The 20,262-nt window shown below is 34.4% G+C and overlaps 1 protein-coding gene across 3 annotated transcripts; it reads left to right on the top strand.

Moving 5' to 3' along the window:
- The first annotated feature begins 9,046 nt into the window (after window positions 1-9,046).
- Window positions 9,047-19,968, top strand: hprt1l (hypoxanthine phosphoribosyltransferase 1, like). 3 transcript variants are annotated; one of them, NM_001002056.1, is given in 9 exon segments: window positions 9,047-9,128; window positions 11,285-11,391; window positions 13,869-14,052; window positions 14,851-14,916; window positions 15,011-15,028; window positions 15,940-16,022; window positions 16,657-16,703; window positions 18,348-18,424; window positions 18,859-19,602. In NM_001002056.1, coding segments are annotated over 9 exon segments (648 nt in total). In that variant the 5' UTR covers window positions 9,047-9,110; the 3' UTR covers window positions 18,907-19,602.
- Window positions 19,969-20,262: the final 294 nt, after the last annotated feature.

Genomic DNA, 20,262 nt, shown 5'->3' with positions numbered 1-20,262 from the left:
GTCAAGTAATACAATTTGAGTTAATAAATAAATAAATAAATAAATATATATATATGTATGTATATATATATATATATATATATATATATATATATATATATAATATATATATATATAATATATATATATATTATACAGTTGAAGCCAGAATTATTCGGCCTCCAGTTTTAAGAGAGCAGATTTCTTCAGCACATTTGTAATCATAATAGATTTTAAATTCTCTTTGTCATGATGATGGTAAATAATATTAGTCTAGATATTCTTCAAGACACTTCTATACAGCTTAAAGTGACATTTAAAGGCTTCACTAGGGTAATTAGGGTAACTAGGCAGGTTAGGGTAATTAGACAAGTTATTGTATAATGATGGTTTGTTCTGGAGATAATCGAATAAAAGGGGCTAATAATTTTGTCCTTAAAATGGTGTTTAAAAAAATTAATAACTGCTTTTATTCTAGCCAAAATAAAACAAATAAAACTTTCTCTAGAGGAAACAATATTATCAGACACACTGTGAAAATTTCCTTGCTCTGTTAAACATATTTTAGGAAATATAAATAAAAATTAAAACAAATTCAATGGGGGGCTATTAATTCTGACTTCAACTGTATATGACAGAGATGATTGGTTTTTGAGGTCAAAGCATGTATAAAGTATGAAAAAAATATGTAAATTTGTGCACATTTCACACCAAAACAACGAACGACAGGCCTGAAAAGAAAATTCCTGCATGGACTGGTTTTCTTTATTTTTTCTCATCCAAAAAAACTCCTCATGCAGTGTCCGTCTGTAAACACGGCTACGAATATAGCTTCTCTTATATAATTCTCTTGTAATATTAATGCACATATTCAACAAAATAATAGTCCAGATTTTTGCGACATGAGCATCGAGTAAATAATGACAGGGTGTTTATTGCTGATCACAGCTATTGGGTGTTTTCAGGCAGCTTAACGTGGCTTTTAGGTCCATGAGGGTTTAAGAAGGGATTGGTTTGTTTTTGTTACAGTAAACCGCATCTATGATGAGTTATTTAAGGATGAAATCCTACGTTTATAAAGCAAGCTATGATGAAGAATCCCATCCCTGCGAGACAAAGCTCGGCAAAACTGGAAGATTTCTCGTCATCAGCATGAAGAAACGAACTCGTACAGGGTTTTTACATTGTCAGAATTAATACTAAAGGCTTGTTTACATCCGTCTTTACTATTCCTAATGGTTTGATCTGTCTATTATTTGTGTTGTGATCACATTTTGGAGTCATCACCTTCATCGTGACGTTAAATCACTTTTATTTGTCGTCTTACTCGAACACACGCAGTCTGTTAAAGAAAATAAACGACTTTTTCAGTGTACTCTAAGAAGCAGCTTTTGCATTGACAAACATAATGTGAGGTGGTTGTATCTGCAATTATTTTTACATCATACCTTTTCTTGCCTTTTTAAAAAAAAAAAAAACGATCTGCTTTATTGTGAAATTTGCATAACGAATTGTAAATAGTAGATCAGCTGTTTTACGTGTGCTGTTCCTTTGTGAGGTAGCAGTTTGTTAAAAGCGTGCTCTCTTTGTAGTAAAAACATACTAATCTCGCCCGCCGGTGAGGCGTACATACAGTATTTTTGTAAGACTGAATTTCCAAATGTACCGTGTACATTTTACAAGTGAATCGTCCCTTCTGCAGTACTGTACTTCACATGTGGATATTCGGAGAGCGCTGAAACTGATGGCTTTTGTCCCCATCACTGTGTTACAATATGGAGATTGTTATTTGTTTGGTAAGTGAAATTGTCAATTTGTTCGCAAAAGAAGCTGGTTTTTGGGTGTGGCTGAATCTCACGCACGACTGTACGTTTATTTGTGTCCTATTTAGCGTTGTCACGATACTGAAATTTAGTCCATTGAAAGTGTCCATTTCCCGCTGATTTACCATTGTATTCACGTGCTCAACAGAAATTACTGTGATTGGCTGTGATGGTCACCAAACTCACCGCTATTTACTGAGTGTAAACACAGATACAGGGACACTGGAGCATTCTAAAGCCGTGATTGATCAGTGGATGGCTCGTATGGCAGCTTATAGACAAACCAGCTGATTGACGTGACTTTAAAACGCTCCAGTGTCGCTGTGTCTGCGGTTACACTCCGTGAGTTCGGTGAACTGACGAGCCAATCACAGTCATTGCTGTTGAGCACTGGTGAATACAATGGTAATCCGCGCTGTTTAAGAACGCGCTCAAATGTTATCGGTAAATAGACGCTTTTAACATATCAGATTGGTATCGAGTTCTAGTATCATGACAACACTGGTCATATTGCACTCCAAAATCAAAAGAAAGTAGATTGATTATTGTCATTTATAGTAATTATTAGAAACGGCTGTGTAGAGTTTTACAGCCAAACAAGCTAACAAAAAGACTTTCTCCTGAATAAATAATATAATATAATAGGAAATACTGTGAATGATGAGAATTATTTGAAAAATGAATTAATATTTCACGTGCGGGCGAATAATTGCAAATTTACGAAATGCTCATTGGCACAGCACTGCAAACATGCTTTTGTTAATCTGTCTTGTTTCTAGTCCAAATATCTAAACTCTTGAATCGTCCAGCATTCTCTAGACAAGCTAAACATATAGTCTTGTTTTCAGAAAAATGTGAAAATCAAGTGTTTTCCTTAAAAACAAAGAAAGCTGAACGTTCTGCCGGTGTAATCTCATTTCAATGTTTTGCTCACCCAATTCGTTTTGTTTCATTATTTCTGACAACAAGACAATATTTTAACTCGTCTACAAAATACTTCTTCATTTAGGAGTGTGTATATATTTGGACGAGATGCATTAAATCTGTTTAAATCAACACACATTTAATTCTACAAATGAATTCTTTTGGTTTTGGTGTTGGAATGTGATCTGTTTATATCTTTGTGAGATAAATATATATCTATAGTTGTGTGTGTGTCTGCAGGCTTCCATTTAAAGCCATAAAGAGTACAAATGTGTGTGTTTTACCTCATGATTCACACTACATCCAACCTAAGGACCAACTCAAGACCACACTTTATAAAACCAGGCAGCAAAATCAGCGTCTTTTCAGTCGGCAATCATCTGTGTTTTTGGGTTTTATTTAAATTTATTTAATTTTATATTTTATTATTTTTATTGTTTTTTATTTTATTTAGTTAATTTTATTTTATTTACTTTTATAAAGTTTTTATTGTTTATTTACTTTTTTAATTAAATTTTAGTTTTTTTTCCAGTATTTATTTTATTTTAACTTAATTTAAATGTTATATTTTTGTTTTATTTTATTTTTATTTTATAAATTTTTTATTTTACATTTTTATTTTATTTTACTTAATTTTTTTCATTTTAATTTATTAAAATTTTTATTATATAATTTAATTGATATTTTTTATTGTCTTTTTTCTTTATTTTCTTTCATTATTTTTTAATTTTACATTTTTTATTTTAATTTTTAATTTTATTATTTTAATTTTATTTATTCATTTTTTATTTTAATTTAAATTGATTTCTTTATTTTATATTTTATATATATTTTTTCAATTAATTAATTATTTTTTTTTTATTTTTACAACTTTTTTTGTTTGTTTTTATTTTTATTTTTTTCAGTTTTTTTAATTTAATTACTTTTTTTTTTTTTCTGGTACCGATGCTCCAGCTTCTGTCAGACTCATAATGTATGTATAAAGAACAAAAATATATTTTCTGCACAAGTCCATCATGTGGAGTTTTGTTTGTTTGTCACTGGTTTCCATCATATTGTGCTTCTTTCTTTTCTTGTTTTTGGATTGGAAGTACTTTTGTGCCTTTGCAAGCTTTTCCTCTTTACTTCTAAAGGACCTTTGTATATAATAAGAAAGGTAGATGTTTGGATTTGACTAGTTCCTGATCCTGAAGTAAAAGACTACAGTTTTACTAGTTTAATTCAAGAGAGGGTGTCTGGTCATTATTAACAGTGTAGTCTCGGATACATCTGAACGTTTATATATCATCAAACTGCTATGCAGCGTCAGTTTTATTTTTATTTAAATTGATTTGTAAAGTTCTCGTTCTCATGCACTGCTGGTTAAAAATGCCTCTCAAATGAGCAAGATCCAACTCCAGCTTATGGGGACATAAAACCACTTCACATTTTGCTCAATAAGGGGCTCATAAATTAGATTTGTTACCATTTTTGGGGGAACAAAGTAATTGTACATGAACATAATCACCCCGGAGTATGAAAACATTAAATAAGAAGTTTAAAATCAAAGAAATGAGCTCCTAATCCAGCAAAATGTGCAGTGGTTATGAGATTGTGTCTCATTAATGAGAGATTTTCTGTAGTTTGAGGTGTTTATATTGTTAAATTAAAGGTTTGAAGAGCGCTTAAACCCCATACACCAGCAGTTACCTGTGTTTTTCTTGTGTGTGTGTGTGTGTGTGTGTGTGTGTGTGTGTGTGTGTGTGTGTGTGCGTGTGTGCGTGCGTGCGTGCGTTTTTTTAAAGAGCTGGATGTGGGTCAAAGATTACTCACTGAAAACAGCTGGATCATTATACCTCGATGTTGGGTCAAATGTCAAAATTCAAGGTTGAGTTTATTTAAAATTCAATTAAAAATGTAAAATTCTGTTAAATTTGATTTGAAATGTAAAAATAAATTTATAATGTCCTGTTTTGACGTCATATTAAATTTACAAACATGATTTTATATACATGGAAAACGCAACTCAATGTTGGGTCAAATATGGTCAAAACCAGCTGTTGGGTTAAAAAGTGTCATTTCAGTTTAATTGAATAAACTAGCCCAATTTAGTCCATATTTGACACAGCATTTAACCAATCATTTTAATTTAAATTCAATTGAATAAACTAACCCAATATTTTTAATATTTTGACGCGTTGTTGTGTCAGATATGGGCAATATTGGGTTATTTTATTAAACTAAATTAAATTACTCTTTTTCACTCAACTTTGGGTCAAATATGGTCAAAACCAACCATTAGGGTAAAACTTGCAGTTCAATTTATTGAACAAACTAACCCAATATTGTCCGTATATGACACAGTCTTGGGGCAAATATGTACAGTATTGGGTTATTATACTTAAATAATTTAAATTTGAAGAGTTTAGATGCAAAAACCTGTAAGTGCCATCAGAAATTTAAATCGGAAGTGAGCATTAATCTCATCTCCCTTAGTTTATGTCGAGATATTTCACTTTGAAGACCATAAAAAGAGCTTATTCTTCACCATGACAGTGAATTATTGAACCTGCACACAGGAGCTGATAAAAATGCTCATTTTAGCAGAACATTTCAGACGGCATGTAGAGGTTTTTGCATCTAAACTCTTCAATGACGCTTTTTAACTCAGCATTGGGTCAAATATGGTCAAAACCAGCTATTGGGTTAATAAGTGTCATTTCAGTTTAATCGAATAAACTAACCCAATATTGTCCATCTTTGGCTTAGTCTTGGGTCAAATATGGAGAATATTGGGTTAGTTTACTTTATTAGAAATGACACTTTTTAACCCAATGTTGGGTCAAATATGGTCAAAACCAGCTATTGGGTTAAACAGTGTCATTTCAGTTTAATGAACAAGCTAACCCAATATTGTCCACATTTGACCCAGTGTTGGGTCAGATATGCACAATAATGGGTTAGTATATGTATTAAATTGAAATTACACCTTTTAACCCAACGGTGGGTCACATATGGTCAAAACCAGCTTTTGGGTTAGAGTATAATTTCAGTTTAACTGAATAAACCTACACAATATTGTTCCTATTTGACCCAACAGTGTTTAAAAGAGCTGGATGTGGGTCAGACTACTCACTAAAAACAGCTGGATCATTATAACCCGATGTTGGGTCAAATGTGGTCAAATTCAAGGTGGAGTTCATTTAAAATTCAATTAAAAATGTAAAATTCTGTTAAATTTGATTTGAAATTTTAAAATAAAATGATAATGTCCTGTTTTGACGTCATATTAAATGTACAAATGTGGACAATAATGGGTTAGTTTACCTATTATATTGAAATTACACCTTTTAACCCAACGGTGGGTCACATATGGTCAAAAACAGATTTTGGGTTAGAGTATAATTTCAGTTTAACTGAATAAACCTGCACAATATTGTTCCTAACCTCGGCTCAGTTGGCGTTTCTGTGTGGAGTTTGCATGTTCTCCCTGCCTTCGTGTGGGTTTCCTCCGGGTGCTCCGGTTTCCCCCACATCCTAAAACATGCTGTACAGGTGAATTGGGTAGGCTAAATTGTCCTTAGTGTATGAATGTGTGTGTGGATGTTTCCCAGAGTTGGGTTGTGGCTGGAAGGGCATCCACTACGTAAAAAACTTGCTGGATAAGTTGGCGGTTCATTCCGCTGTGGCGACCCCGGATTAATAAAGGGACTAAGCCGACAAAAATAAGAAAGAATGAATGAATATTGTTCCTATTTGACCCAACGTTGCGTTACAACAACCCAGCTGAACTTATTAAAATATATCTAAGGAGAACCAAAATAAGATTAAAATTATGTTTATGATCATTCCGTGTAACAAATATCTGGCGCACTCTGAATAAATGCTGGATTGTTGGAACCCAATGCTGGGTCAAATGTGGACAAACTCCAGTTTGAGGTTATTAAAAATTCAATTAAATTTGAATGACACTTGTTAACCTCGAGGTTGTGCTACTTCTTATTTGACCCAATGTTGGTTTACAATAACCCAGCTTTTTTAGTTTTGTTGTCAAATTAAATGTACAAACATGGTTTTCTATACATGGACTACATAAAAATGGCAGTGTGAGCTTTAATGTTGCAGTTCATTTTGTGAAAATCTCTAAATTAATGTTTAATGTGTCACAGAAAAAGAGGTTTCTAGATAACCCAGGTACAAACAAACACTTTAAATAATTCTGGGTTGTTGTTAATCAACTTTGGGTCAAATATGCACAAAACCAAGCATTGTAAAAAGTGTCATTTACATGCATTTAATTAAAAAAAATTAACCTAACATTGGATTTCCTGTTATTTGACCCAACATTGGGTTACAATGAATGCAAAATGAAAAGACATGCTTTTTTCTGAGTTGTACTTATTAAATATATCTAAGGAGAAGTCAAATAAGGTTAAAATAATATTCTGTGAAATGCTGGGTGTTGATACGCATGTCGGGTCAAATATAGACGAACCATATTGGGTTAAAAAGCATAGTTTAAATATAATTGTAAATATTAACCAAACATTGGGTTTGTCAATATTTGACCCAAAATTGGGTTAAAACAACAGCATTTTTTTAATGTAAAATGTTTTTAATTGGTCATCAAATCGTTTGAAACACATTTAGCAGGATCATGGTTTCCCCAGGTGATGTTTTACTGTCTGTTTCTGGAAATCAGAGAGAAATGGGTGACAGTGGCTTGACAACCTTTGACCCAAATATTAAAATATTAATCAAATTAAAATATTAATCAATACATCTAAATGAACAATTTGTATTTAATATTCGTTAAGAGTTGAAGTGAGAAACAGGACGCTCTATTGACATGCTTAACCTGTATTTTTTGTTTTTAGCTTTTTTTAAAGGGACAGTACACCTAAAAAATTAAATAAATCAGCCATTATTTCCTGGCCCTCAGGTTTGTTCCAGTCCAAAAGGCATAGTGCGTTTGTGTAACGGGGGCCAGCTAGTAAGTGCTGTGCAGGTAAACCTCACTCCTCTGACCTCTAAAGGTGCTCTAGCGACAGACACTAGAGGCCATGGTCTTTATCCTCCTTGCTAGAGCAACCGACTCCCATGCGAAAGATCGCCAATTCGATACCAGCTCGGAGCAGGCTGGGTGGTGTAGGACTGGCGGGGTTACATTTGGATCAAATATAGATATATGTTTTTTAAAATTATATATATATATATATATATATATATATATATATATATATATATATAAACTTTTACATCTATATTTGACTCAATACTGAGTTAAAACAACTCAACATTTTTATATAATTTTTTAGGGTGTATTTATTTTTCCTACTATGGCAGTCGCTAATGTAAATGTGTAAACATTATTTTCAGAGTGAATACTGACACTCTTACGTTTATAGAGGGTTGGAACAAAGTAAATGATGGCAGAATCTTCATTATTATTATTATTATTAGTATTATTATTAGTAGTAGTAGTATTATGGGTGTACTGTCTGTTTAATGGAGTGAATAAATGTATCTGCTGCTCTCTGCTGGTCGAGAGCCACTGTTACTGTATAACTGATCCCTCATCAGTGTGTCAGGACGTCATGCAGTATCGTGAACTGATGACATTTGACGTAAGAAAATAACCGTATTTTGCTTTAATCAGTACATTTGTACACTCCTGCAGTTATATTTCTGTAAGATGTGCTGCTATATGAATAAAGATAGACATGAAGTTCTTTCCCTGCTGTCTCCTGTCAGTTATTATTGTGTATTAAAGAATTAATCTCCATTTGTAACATAATTGTTGGATAAAATATGTGTATTTCCGCTAATAAATTTAATAACATGAGACGAGCTATGAAAATAATATTATTTTTGATTTAGAAAGTGTGAATATGTAAAGTAAACACAGAAGAAAAAATAAGTGTTTACATTCCTGAGTCTTGATGAGCAGAACAATCAGCTTGTCTGTCTTTTTACGACATCAATAATGAAACCAATTAAATTTAACGGGTTAATGCCTGTACCGTGGGATTTATTTAAGATGCATTTGACTTCTGTTTACTGGGAAACTTCTTAAGATGTTAAGCTATGTTAGAAAGGAGGAGTTTTGTATTTTTATGTGGTATATTCCTGGCTGCGTCCTGATACGCGCCGTCTGACGTCATCACGCGCTTTATCGGAACCCCTCAGGCACGCGCGCTGATGACAGATGCCGTAGTGCGCACTATCTAGTGCACTTATTCTGAGTGCTACACAATGTTGGCGAGGGTCAATCAGATTATTGGGTAAAATGGATTGTGACGTCAGGGTTTAGAAAGCGTCGCGTTGGCCTGACGCACAGCAGAAGCAGCACAGAATCAGGCGGAATATATGATGAGGTGAGCTGACGGGCGACTCTTCAGCAGGATGGCCGCGTTTCTGGAGGTAAGAGACATTAACTGCTTCACTTTTACTCTGCAGCACTGGTAAAGTCAGTGATTCGACTGATTTGAGGTGTTAATCCGAATTAATTCACGGAAATAAAGCGAAATCCGCCATTATCGCGTTTTAAACCGTTTTGTGTTGCCAAGGCGACGCCATTGGTTCATTCAGCGTGTAGAGTTTAACGGAACTGTTCAATTTAACCGATTAGATGAATAAACTCATTCATAAACTCAATTAAAGGTCAAGTTTTGTTCTTTTTGTGTACAGCTAGCGAATATGATTCTGCCAAGCTCCATAAATGTGTAAAATTTCATAATGTGGGCATAAAACTGCTCCGTGAGAGCGACGCGTCAGTGATATATGAATTATCCTCAGTGTGTGCTGACTAAAAGTTCACTACTCATGTGTTTATGGTTAAGATGTTCTACAGATGAAGAAAACTATTTGTTTTGAAAGGACAGGTCACCCAAAAATGTCATTTATTTACACTGAAGTGATTGTAAACTTTGAGTTTCTTTATTCTGTTGAACACAAAACAAGATATTCCGAAGAATGCTGGAGAAAAGCTGACATGACATCCATAGTAGAGACTAAAGATGCTATGCATTCTTCATTATGATTAAGTGATGACGGGATTTTTCTTTTTTGGATGAACTGTGCCTTTATGTGGGATATGTAAACAGGTTATTTGTGACAGAGTTTAATAAAATAGACAACTGAATATCTTATATTACTCATATGTAGTAAATTTGCATCTCAAATACAAGATCTGCGAGTGGAAATCTCTCATGTAAATCTCCAGTCACTGATTCGAAGCCCAATGACTGGATTTTGTTCAACAAAAAAATAGGGCTGGACGATTTAGCCTAAAATCAAAATCTCGATTAATTGAACATTTTAACTCGATTGCGATTAATGAAAGATTATTTTATTTATTTAATTTTTTTGTCCTCATAGTTCACTGACAGGTTTTGTACAGTAAATATGCTCACAAATTACAAGTCAGAGATTTCTGAATGAAGGGCGCATTACTTGACTTTAAAATAATTGAAGCAAACTCACACAGTCCACTACAGGGGTGGACAACCCTGTTCCTGGAGAGCCACCTTCCTGCAGATTTCAGTTGCAACCCATATCAAACACACCTGAACCAATTAATTAGGACCTGAACACCACGTGATAATTACAGGCAGGTGTGTTTGATATGGGTTGCAACTGAAATCTGCAGGAGGGTGGCTCTCCAGGAACAGGGTTGGCTACCCCTGGTCTACTATCTATGATTATTTATTGAACATCAGCGCTGAACTGGTCCATAAGTTCAACTCATATATGAGTTATCATAAATGTGTGCTGACTAGTTCATTAAGTAATGTGTTTATGGTTCAGATGAAGAAAGCTATTTGTTTTAAAGGCACAATTCACCCAAAAATTAAAATATCCTGAAAAAAAAGATGTTATGAAGAATGCTGGGGGAAAAAGCTGGCATGACATCCATAATAGAGATTAAAATAGTTTAGAAGTTAATATTTTTTTCTAGCATTCCTTAGTATGATTAAATGATGACAGGATTTTTTATTTTTGGGTGAGCTGTGCCTTTAAGTGGGATATGTAAACAACAGGTTAATTTTGACAGAGTTGAATAAAAAATAAATAACACATTTCTTTTACATCACTCATATATAGTAAATTTGCATTTCAAATACTAAATCTGAGTGGAAATCTTCAGCTCTCATGCAAATCTCCCGGTCACTGATTTTAACCCCAATGACTGGATTTTACTTGTGAAAATTCACCCAAGGATATTAAATGTGAACGCACCTTCGCTTTTTAATTGTGTAAAGTGTGTATGGATGTTTCCCAGTACTGGATTGCAGCTGGAAGGACATCTGCTATGTAAAACATATGCTGGAATAGTTGGTGGTTCATTCTGCTGTGGCGACCCCTAAAGAATAAGGGGAGTAAGTCAGGGAAAATGATTAAACGATATAACAATAAAATATTCATCATCATCACTGCAGAAAGGTCTTCATCAGATTGCGCAGCCCTAAGTAGTAGGACTAGTTGGTGATGTTGCAATGAACAGCATAAAAATGTCAGTATTTTGTGGGCAAACTGTGATCCATCAGTGGAGTATAATAATATTGTTGTTCTTACAGATATCTGACGACAGTAAAGGGCACGAGCTGAGTCTGTTCTGTGTGCCCAAACACTATGAGGACGATCTGGACAGCGTCATCATCCCCAACGGCCTCATTAAAGACAGGTTCTGCTCTGGATAAATACAGCTGAAGGCGAAATTATTCGCCCTCCTTTCAAATATCTATATATTTTTCAAACATTGTGTTTTAAAGGGGACCAATTTAGCAAAAAACACTGTTATAAGGGGTTTAAACACAAGAAATGTTTAATAGAAATTAGCTGTTTAAAAAAAATCTTCTTTAAGCAACACTTGGGAAATATTTGTTCATAATTTTGACTTCAACTGTACGTGTTTCTGTATCTGTGCTCATCTGTGAAGCGCTGACGAGTTGAGATGTGGCCGTGAGATGCCCTCGGTAGTAAAAGATCGCAGTGTTCCCTCTGTAGACGCAGTTAATGATGTTAGTCCACTACGAGACGCATGTGATTTGAATTCGGCTTTCCCATTCATTTGTTTAACAAACTTCTCATTATTGGCGTGCTGCTGCTCAGCTCATGCTGCTGTTAAAGGGACAGTCCACCCCATAATTTACTCACGCTCAGCATGTACGAGTTCAGCCCTCACTAATATATCTGTTAAATGTGTTAAGATTCTAGACAATGTTATATTTGCGTGTATACATTAGATTAATTGGTACTGAAGTCAAATCTGGAGCTTATCTAACAAAATAACTTACAATTACAGTCTACACTCACCGGCCACTTTATTAGGTACACCTTACTAGTACAGAGTTGCACCTCTTTTGCCTTCAGAACTGCCTTAATCCTTGGTGGCAGAGATTCAGCAAGCTACTGGAAATATTCCTCAGAGATTTTGCTCCATGATAGCATCACGCAGTTGCTGCAGATTTGTCGGCTGCACATCTATGATGCCAATCTCCCGTTCCACCACATCCCAAAGCTGCTCTATTGGATTGAGCTCTGGTGGCTGTGGAGGCCATTTGAGTACAGTGAACTCATCGTCATGTTCAAGAAACCAGTCTGAGATGATTGAGCTTTATGACATGCTGCGTTATCCTGCTGGAAGTAGCCATCAGAAGATGGAGACACTGTGCTCATAAAGGGATGGACATGGTCAGCAGCAATACTCAGGTAGGCTGTGGCGTTGATGCTCAATTGGTACTAATGGACCCAAAGAAAATCTCCCCCACACCATTACACCACCACCACCAGCCTGAACCGCTGATACAAGGTAAGATGGATCCATGATTGGCTGATTAGACATTTGCAACAAACAAGAAACAAGCAGTTGGATAGGTGTACCTAATATAGTGGCCGGTGAATGTATGTTGCGGAAAAATAGTAACTGAAATATTTTTTAAAAGAAAAAATATATATATTAAATTAAGTTACATTTTTTTGTGATATTTTCTATAAAGTTTATTGTATTCTATTTAATTTTGTTAATTGAAAGATGTTTTGTGACCAAACTATTACTTTAATGAACATAACTGTTTAATAAATCTGTTTTATTAAAATGCACCAAAATAAACAGTCGATATTTGCTAAGAAATGCATAAAGATATTTATTTTTAAAGGGGGTGCACTAATCCATGCTGTCAGATGAACACAATCTTAATAGTTTCAAACAGTTCAGCCAAAAATGAAAATTACCCCATAATTTAATCATCCTTAATGTATATGAGTTTTTCTGTCAGTCAGAATAGTTTTAAAGTGAAGGGTCACCCAAAACAGGAAGTTAATCGTCCTTTACTTGTTCCAAACCTGTTTTAAAATCATGATTTTTTTTCTCATGTTAAACACAGAAGAATATTTTAGAAAATTCTGGAAACCTGTATTGACTGCCATAGCATTTGTTTTAGTAAGCACTAGCAATACTTATAATAATATTATCAATAAATAAAAGTCAGAGTCATAAGCTGTTTCCACCTAAAATTCAAATTAAATTTATGTGCAAAACTGGAATATTGCATGAAATATTAGTGAATAAAGCAGCGTTTCCATCCACTGATGCACAGTAGAGCATCAGCTCCTGCACAGATATTTCTGTGAGAAGTGTAGAGATTCTCCACTGTCGTGTTTGTTCTCTAATAAATGAGCTGCTCCTCTAATAAATGAACGCTGTGAGTGAAATGAAATGAAAATGTGGTGTAGACGGGAGCGCAGACAGATGCTCAAGACAGTTCTGGAGGGAATAATAATAGAAGAAGAATAATACTGAAGCACTGTGATGACGGAGGGATTTTACAATCAGCACAACATTTCAGACCTGCAACAATGGAAAGCTGCAAACCAACATTACAATCCCTGAACACACATTTCTATCAGTGAGACACTAAATCACATCACGCACACTGAGGAAGAACAACCTGCGCAGACTTCACTCACTAAATCTGTTCACAGCTGATTTAATGCACAAATCTTATCGGATAAAAAGTCTGTCCTACTCAGTTATGTTCATAAGTTTATTGATTAATCTATGCACATCATTTTATAAATGTAATAATTCAAAATGCACATAAAAGTAAGTGGATGACTAGTGATGAGCGAGCTTTTAAAGGTGGCTTTAATGTTGTGCAGGACGGAGCGTTTGGCCAGAGATATCGTGCGGGACATGGGCGGTCATCATATCGTGGCTCTCTGCGTTCTCAAGGGAGGCTACAAGTTCTTTGCGGATCTGATGGACTTCATCAAGACTCTGAATCAACACAGTGATAAATCTGTGCCGCTGACGGTGGATTTCATCAGGCTGAAGAGCTACTGCGTGAGTGCCAGATCCGCACTCAGTGGAAAAACACTGGAGTCTTACTGGGGGCTTAATACAGCACTTTTCACCTTTTATGATGTAAAGCTGCTGCTTGTGACTCTTCCAAAGCCTAAAAATACTTTAATATGTTCAAATACATGCTAAGTGAACATATTTGTTTGTCTGAGAAACAACACTAAAGTCAAATATTCTGCTTTGAGATATGTCAGTATGTCTGTGCCAGTTTGCTAATTTCATTTAAGCACCCAGGTTGCCAGTTTGTGGAATACAACATATTTTGATTATGAAGGGTGTCTCATAAGATGCAGATTTAGTGTTATAAAAGCTTACATGAGGTGATTTTTATGTCAACTAATTCAGATATGACAAATGTAATGATTAGCTGATCAGCTTACAGTGTACTCTCACTCCTGTTTGCATTGTCAATCTGGCAACCCATGTTTGCATGGAAGCATTGCAGGAGGATGGGTTAGATGTAAATATCTCTGATGTTTTGAATTTGGATGGTAATGCCTAGTTCAACCTTTTGCTTTTAAAATTATTTAGTAAATAAAGCAATACAAATAGACAAAGGAAGGAAAAAACGAAATAAACATACAAAGAGGAGCTAAACAAAATGGTCCATCACTCAATAAATGGCTAATATTGGAGAATCTGCTGTATAAGCTCATTCTGTAGAAAAACTAGCTGTAACTCCCTGGTTAATTGGGCATATTTAAATCATATAATATTTTGTTAGTATACTATTTGATATTATTTAAAGTGATTTCAAACTTTGATCTGATTTCTGTCCAGAATGACCAGTCCACCAACTGTGTGAAGGTGATCGGAGGAGACGAGCTATCGGCCCTCGCTGGAAAAGTCAGTCTGGAGTTTGTTTGTTTTGGGTTGTGCTTAAATTTAAATACTAGCCTTTTTAAATGTAAAATATGAATTGTCTTCCCTTTGATTGCAGAATGTGCTTATTGTCGAGGTAAGCTTAATTTTTTACAATTATTTTAATTTATTTAATGTCAAATTTTTCTACAGCTGAAGACAAAATTATTCAACCTTCAGTGAAATTAGTATATTTTCCCTAATATTTCCCAAATACTGTTTGACAGAGCAAGGACATTTTATTTATTATTTTATTATTTATTATTTTATTTATTTCCTATTATATTTTACTTCTAGAGAAAGTCTTAAGTATTTTAGTTTGGCAGGAAGAACAAAGCTATTTATTAAAAAATGTTAAAACTGCCGTGGTCAATATTATTAGCCCCTATATATAACTATATAACTACTGTAAGAACATATCAGCATTTGGTACAAACTTTCAGTATTGTCTTTGCTCAAACTGACCCGATCTAATCCTGTTTGTATGAAATGAGCCTGCACCTACACAGGTTTGAGCTACCAGAACTGTTGCTTTGACAACAACTCTCAGATGAGTTTTGAAGAACGAAACGATCCTGGATCATGTCAAATCGTCAATAACCAAATCCAGCTAACTGAGTAATCCACATACGAAGAACGGACCCCTGGTCTACAGAACAAACCACGCTTGTACAATGACTTGCCTAATTAACCTAAACAACCTTATTACCCTAGTGAAGCCTTTAAATGTCACTTTAAGCTGAATACTAGTATCTTCAAGAATATCTAGTCTAATATTATTTACTGTCATCATCGTAACGAGAAAATAATTCAGTTATTAGAGTTATTAAAACTATTATGAGTAGAAATGTCTCTGTTAAACAGCACTTGGAAAATATTTGAAATAGAATAAAAAAAATCACAGCAGGGCAAATAATCTTGTAAATATTGTGAATAAATGCATAATCAATTCTGTGAGGGGAAAATACAGAATTGCAGAAGTTTTACTGATTTATTTTTGTGCATAAGGATATTGTAGAGACGGGGAAAACAATGGAAACGCTGCTGAAACTCTTGCATGAATGTCATCCCAAAATGGTGAAAGTGGTGAGGTGAGGATCTGCTGAGTGCATTAATGCTGCTTATTCTGTGATTTATCAGCTTTAAAGGAGACCTATTATGCAAGATTATATGTTAGAAGGTGTTTAAACCCAGTTGTGTGTCAGCAGTGTGTGAATATATCCAGCCTCTGATGGTAAACAGTAATTAATTGTATTGTTTTATAGTGTTTTGACTTGATGCAGAAGCACTTTGATTGACATTCTCCTTTTGTATGTGTCATCAGAAGGGGAAAGCCCCGCCCACTCACGCCCATCCCTCCATCTCATTAGCATGACATAGACATAGACTCACAGAAGCATCAAGCACACCTGACCAGCACTGACAACACACCTAGTTCTGTTTTACATCTGTTTTTTTTTACATCTCATTTGCATTTAAAGCAACAGTCACTAAATTGGATCAAAGCCCAAAAGGGTCAGTTTCAGAGAGTTAGAAAACATTTTCTGTGTGTTATTTTGAGATAAAGCCTCACGACACACTCGACACATGTGGGATGCATTTGTATAGGTGTCCTTTAACGTTGCTGTTCTGTATATAAGCATTAATATTGGTTATTCTGTGTATTAACACTGCTGTTCTGTGTGCATTATGAATATATGTGACCGTTCTGCACTTTAATCTCAGTCTGCTGGTGAAGCGGACGCCCAGGAGCTCCGGATATCGGCCCGACTGTGAGTTTGTTCTGATATGATGAACATTTTGTGCCTAATCCTCTTCACTTAGAGACATCAGATACTGTGAGCAGTTACGCAATGCTTTTAGACGCGAGCGCATTTAAGCTCTTTATATCCTCTTTATGTGTCAGACTCAACTCTTCAGCATATTTCCACCCTCATCTACATTTATTCCTGGTATATTTCAATTTTAGAACAGTTACTGTATGTTTTTCCCAGTAAGCGTATGCTTTTATAGTTAAATAATATAATTACTTACTAATAAAAAACCTAATTTGTTTCTCATTTGAATTGATGAACTGATATTCTTGATTATTACAGTTATAGATCATCTATTTATATGTGTAATGTGCTTAAAGGGAAGGTCATGAGGAATTTTTAAAGTGTCCTAATATTCTGTCTAAGAGTCCAAGAGTCTCAGATTTAAGGTAAAAAAAATCTTAATTTTCTCAGATATGTCTTTTAATTTTAGACTCATTTCGCGACTCATTTTGATGCGATTTGTTTGAATCAGTTGATACTCAAGTTCTGTAAGCCCCTCCCTCTTCCATAAGGCAGCTCTGCTCTGATTGGTTAGTTGTTTGAGTCTGTTTTGATTGGTCTTTCCGTATTTAAAATGAAATTCCCAGTTCAGACTGTTTGTATGTAAAGGGGGTGGGATTATGCAAATGAGTTACTTTAATTGGGTTGATGTAGATTTTGAAGATTTGAATATTTAATGACTCATTAAGGTGAAATCATTTAGCGATTTGTTTGAATCTGTTCAGGCTTAAGGTTTGTAAGCCCCTCCCCCTTCCATAAGCCAGCTCTGCTTTGATTGGTCAGTTGTTTGAGTCTATTTTGATTGGTCTTTCCGTATCTAAAATGAGACTCCCAGTTCAGAGTGTTTGTATGTAAAGGAGGCGGGATTATGCAAATGAGTTACTTTGATCGAGTTGACAGATTTTGAAGATTCAAATATAAAAAGACTCATTAAAGGCAAAATCATTTTGCAATTTGTTTTGATGCGATTCATTTGAATCAGCTCAGATTTAAGATCTGTAAGACTCATCCCTTCTATAAACCTCTGATTGGTCAGTTGGTCAAGTCTGTCCTCGATTGGTCCTTCCATATCTAAAATAAAACGACTATTTCAGAGTTTGTATGAAGAGGAGGCGGAGATTATGCAAATTAGTTACTTTGATTGTGTTGACGTAGATTTAAAAAATTTGAATATATATATATATATATATGAATCTTTATCATGCACAGCTTTTTAGATTGTTTACACTGTATATTATTTAATTGTATTATTGTAATAGTGTATTATTGTGTGTTATTGTTACTTTAATTTGATTATATTTTAGTGTATTATTGACTCTTGTTATTTTATTGTTAATATCTACGTTATGGTAACTTCTAATAGGATATTTTAGGAAAACCCATTTGATTTCTAATAACATTTATTATTAGTTATGAATATTATTACTTGTATTATTCCAATAATATATGATTCAATTTAAAACATAAAACTTCAATATATAATAATGATGCTATATAATTTCATTGATTGATTGAACTTGATTTGCTTTAATCCAGAATATAATTCCCTCTTTTTTTCTCTTCCTCCTCCTCGTGTGTCTAAACTGGATTTCCTCTCAGATATTGGATTTGAAGTTCCTGATAAGTTCCTGGTGGGATATGCTTTAGACTACAATGAGTATTTCAGGGATTTGAGTGTAAGTGTTTTCTATTGATTTCATTTATTTGATTGAATTTGGTTTCATTCATTTAATGCTGTTTTAAATACACGCTTGGGCTAACTAGGGCTGTCACAATTATGACGTTTGTCTGACGATTAATTATTGAAGTAAGAAATAGTTGTGATTTATGGCGATTAATATGAGTGTATACTGTATATAAAGTTATAACTATAGTGCATATTAGGAAATGAATAAATAATGAATAAACAGCCTTTTTTGCAATATTTTATATCCATATAAAAGATTTCTCACAATCACAAATTGAAAAGTGAAAGGCGCAAACCCGCGTATATTGGTTTACGTCTCCCCCTGGTGTCTGCTAACAGAACTGCAGGAATCGCGCTCTTCTAAACACCCTAATTTAGATTAAGTAGACTGTTATTTATTTCCATATCTGTGTTTTCTTCCAGCATATCTGTATATTGAGCGACAGAGCAAGGGAGAAGTATAAAGTATGACCCCGTGAGAGCCAAATGATGCACGCATGAAGACGAACATCACTGTGAACCTTTAGTTTTTCTGCTCGTGAATGTATTTTTGTACATCTCATCACAAATCAATAATGAACTCATGAAAACACGGACTCCCAAAGAGAAATGCACACACTTGGTGCGAACGAGAAGCTGATTGTCTGAACCGAGGCCTTCGATTCATTCATTTTATGTTGATTTTATGTTTGTTCGAGCTCTGAGATTAAGTTAATCGTCATTTATTATGGATTATTTAGGTATTAACAATGAAAGGAGCTGAGAATTGTGTACTTTATGGAGGATTGTTTCTTATTGACTTAAAATATATGTACTGAAGTACTTTTTATTTCACAATTTTGCACTTTTTTTCCCCATCACAAGTTTTTTTGTGTTCTTAACGTCAGATTATGCATGCAACTGCTTCTTTAAATACTCAAATTTTTAGGAATAAATAGTAAGATTAAACTAAGAAGTTTCTTTTCTCTCAAATCGTGAAGAAAAATAGTCTAAATTGTGAGACTTCCTTAAAACCTGCAGCTTTATTTAGCCACAGAGTGCGAGATGATTATGAAATTAACTAATTAATCTGAATTTAGATTTGACTTTTGTTTTAATACTGCAAAAATCCTTTTTTTTGGAAACAATAATCTTGAAATAAAGTAAAAATTCTGCAAATAAACAGCAGAATTGTATAAATGTGAACTCAAAATTGAGTTCCAAATGCATCTTTTATTTTTAATTTGCCAGGTGAAAGTCAGAATTGTGAGATTAAAAAGTCCAAATTAACATTATTACCCGTGCTTTTATTTAATTTAATGTATTTATTTCTTTTGGATCTGCTTGCAGGAATGAGCTTTAGCAGCGACACGATTTGGTCTTGCTTTTATTTTTGATTAGCATAATGCACAAACTCTGATATTTAGTGTCCTGTGTTTGCCCTGAAACACATATCAGTGCTGTAAGCTGAATCTGTGTGACTGTGTAAGTTATATTTACCTGTTTACTGGCACCAAAAAAGTAAAAGTCCTTCAATAAAAGGAGGTGAAAGTCTTTGTGTCGTCTTGTTGTTGTTGTTGTTGAAAACAAAACTGATAGACATAATGAAGGGAAATCAGCTCAAAGGTGAGTTAAATGTCACATTTTTAGTATCATAATGTTATAGGCTAAACAAAGTGTTCAGTAGTGTCTGGATGCAGCGTTGATGATGCAAGCTGAGACTGCATATCTCAGTGATGCAATGTCAGACATGGATCAGGGGGGGCCAAGTCGGAGGACGCACTCTGGTCCTCCGGGCTCTGCGCTGGTTGGGAAAATTCCAAATTGAACCAAAACAACTGGCTTAAG

Source organism: Danio rerio, chromosome 25, assembly GCF_052040795.2.
Source record: "Danio rerio strain M-AB ecotype USA chromosome 25, GRCz13ab, whole genome shotgun sequence".
NCBI classification, from domain to species: Eukaryota; Metazoa; Chordata; class Actinopteri; order Cypriniformes; family Danionidae; genus Danio; species Danio rerio.
Note: the sequence above shows the minus strand (reverse complement) of the source record. Positions and strands in the feature narration are given on the sequence as shown.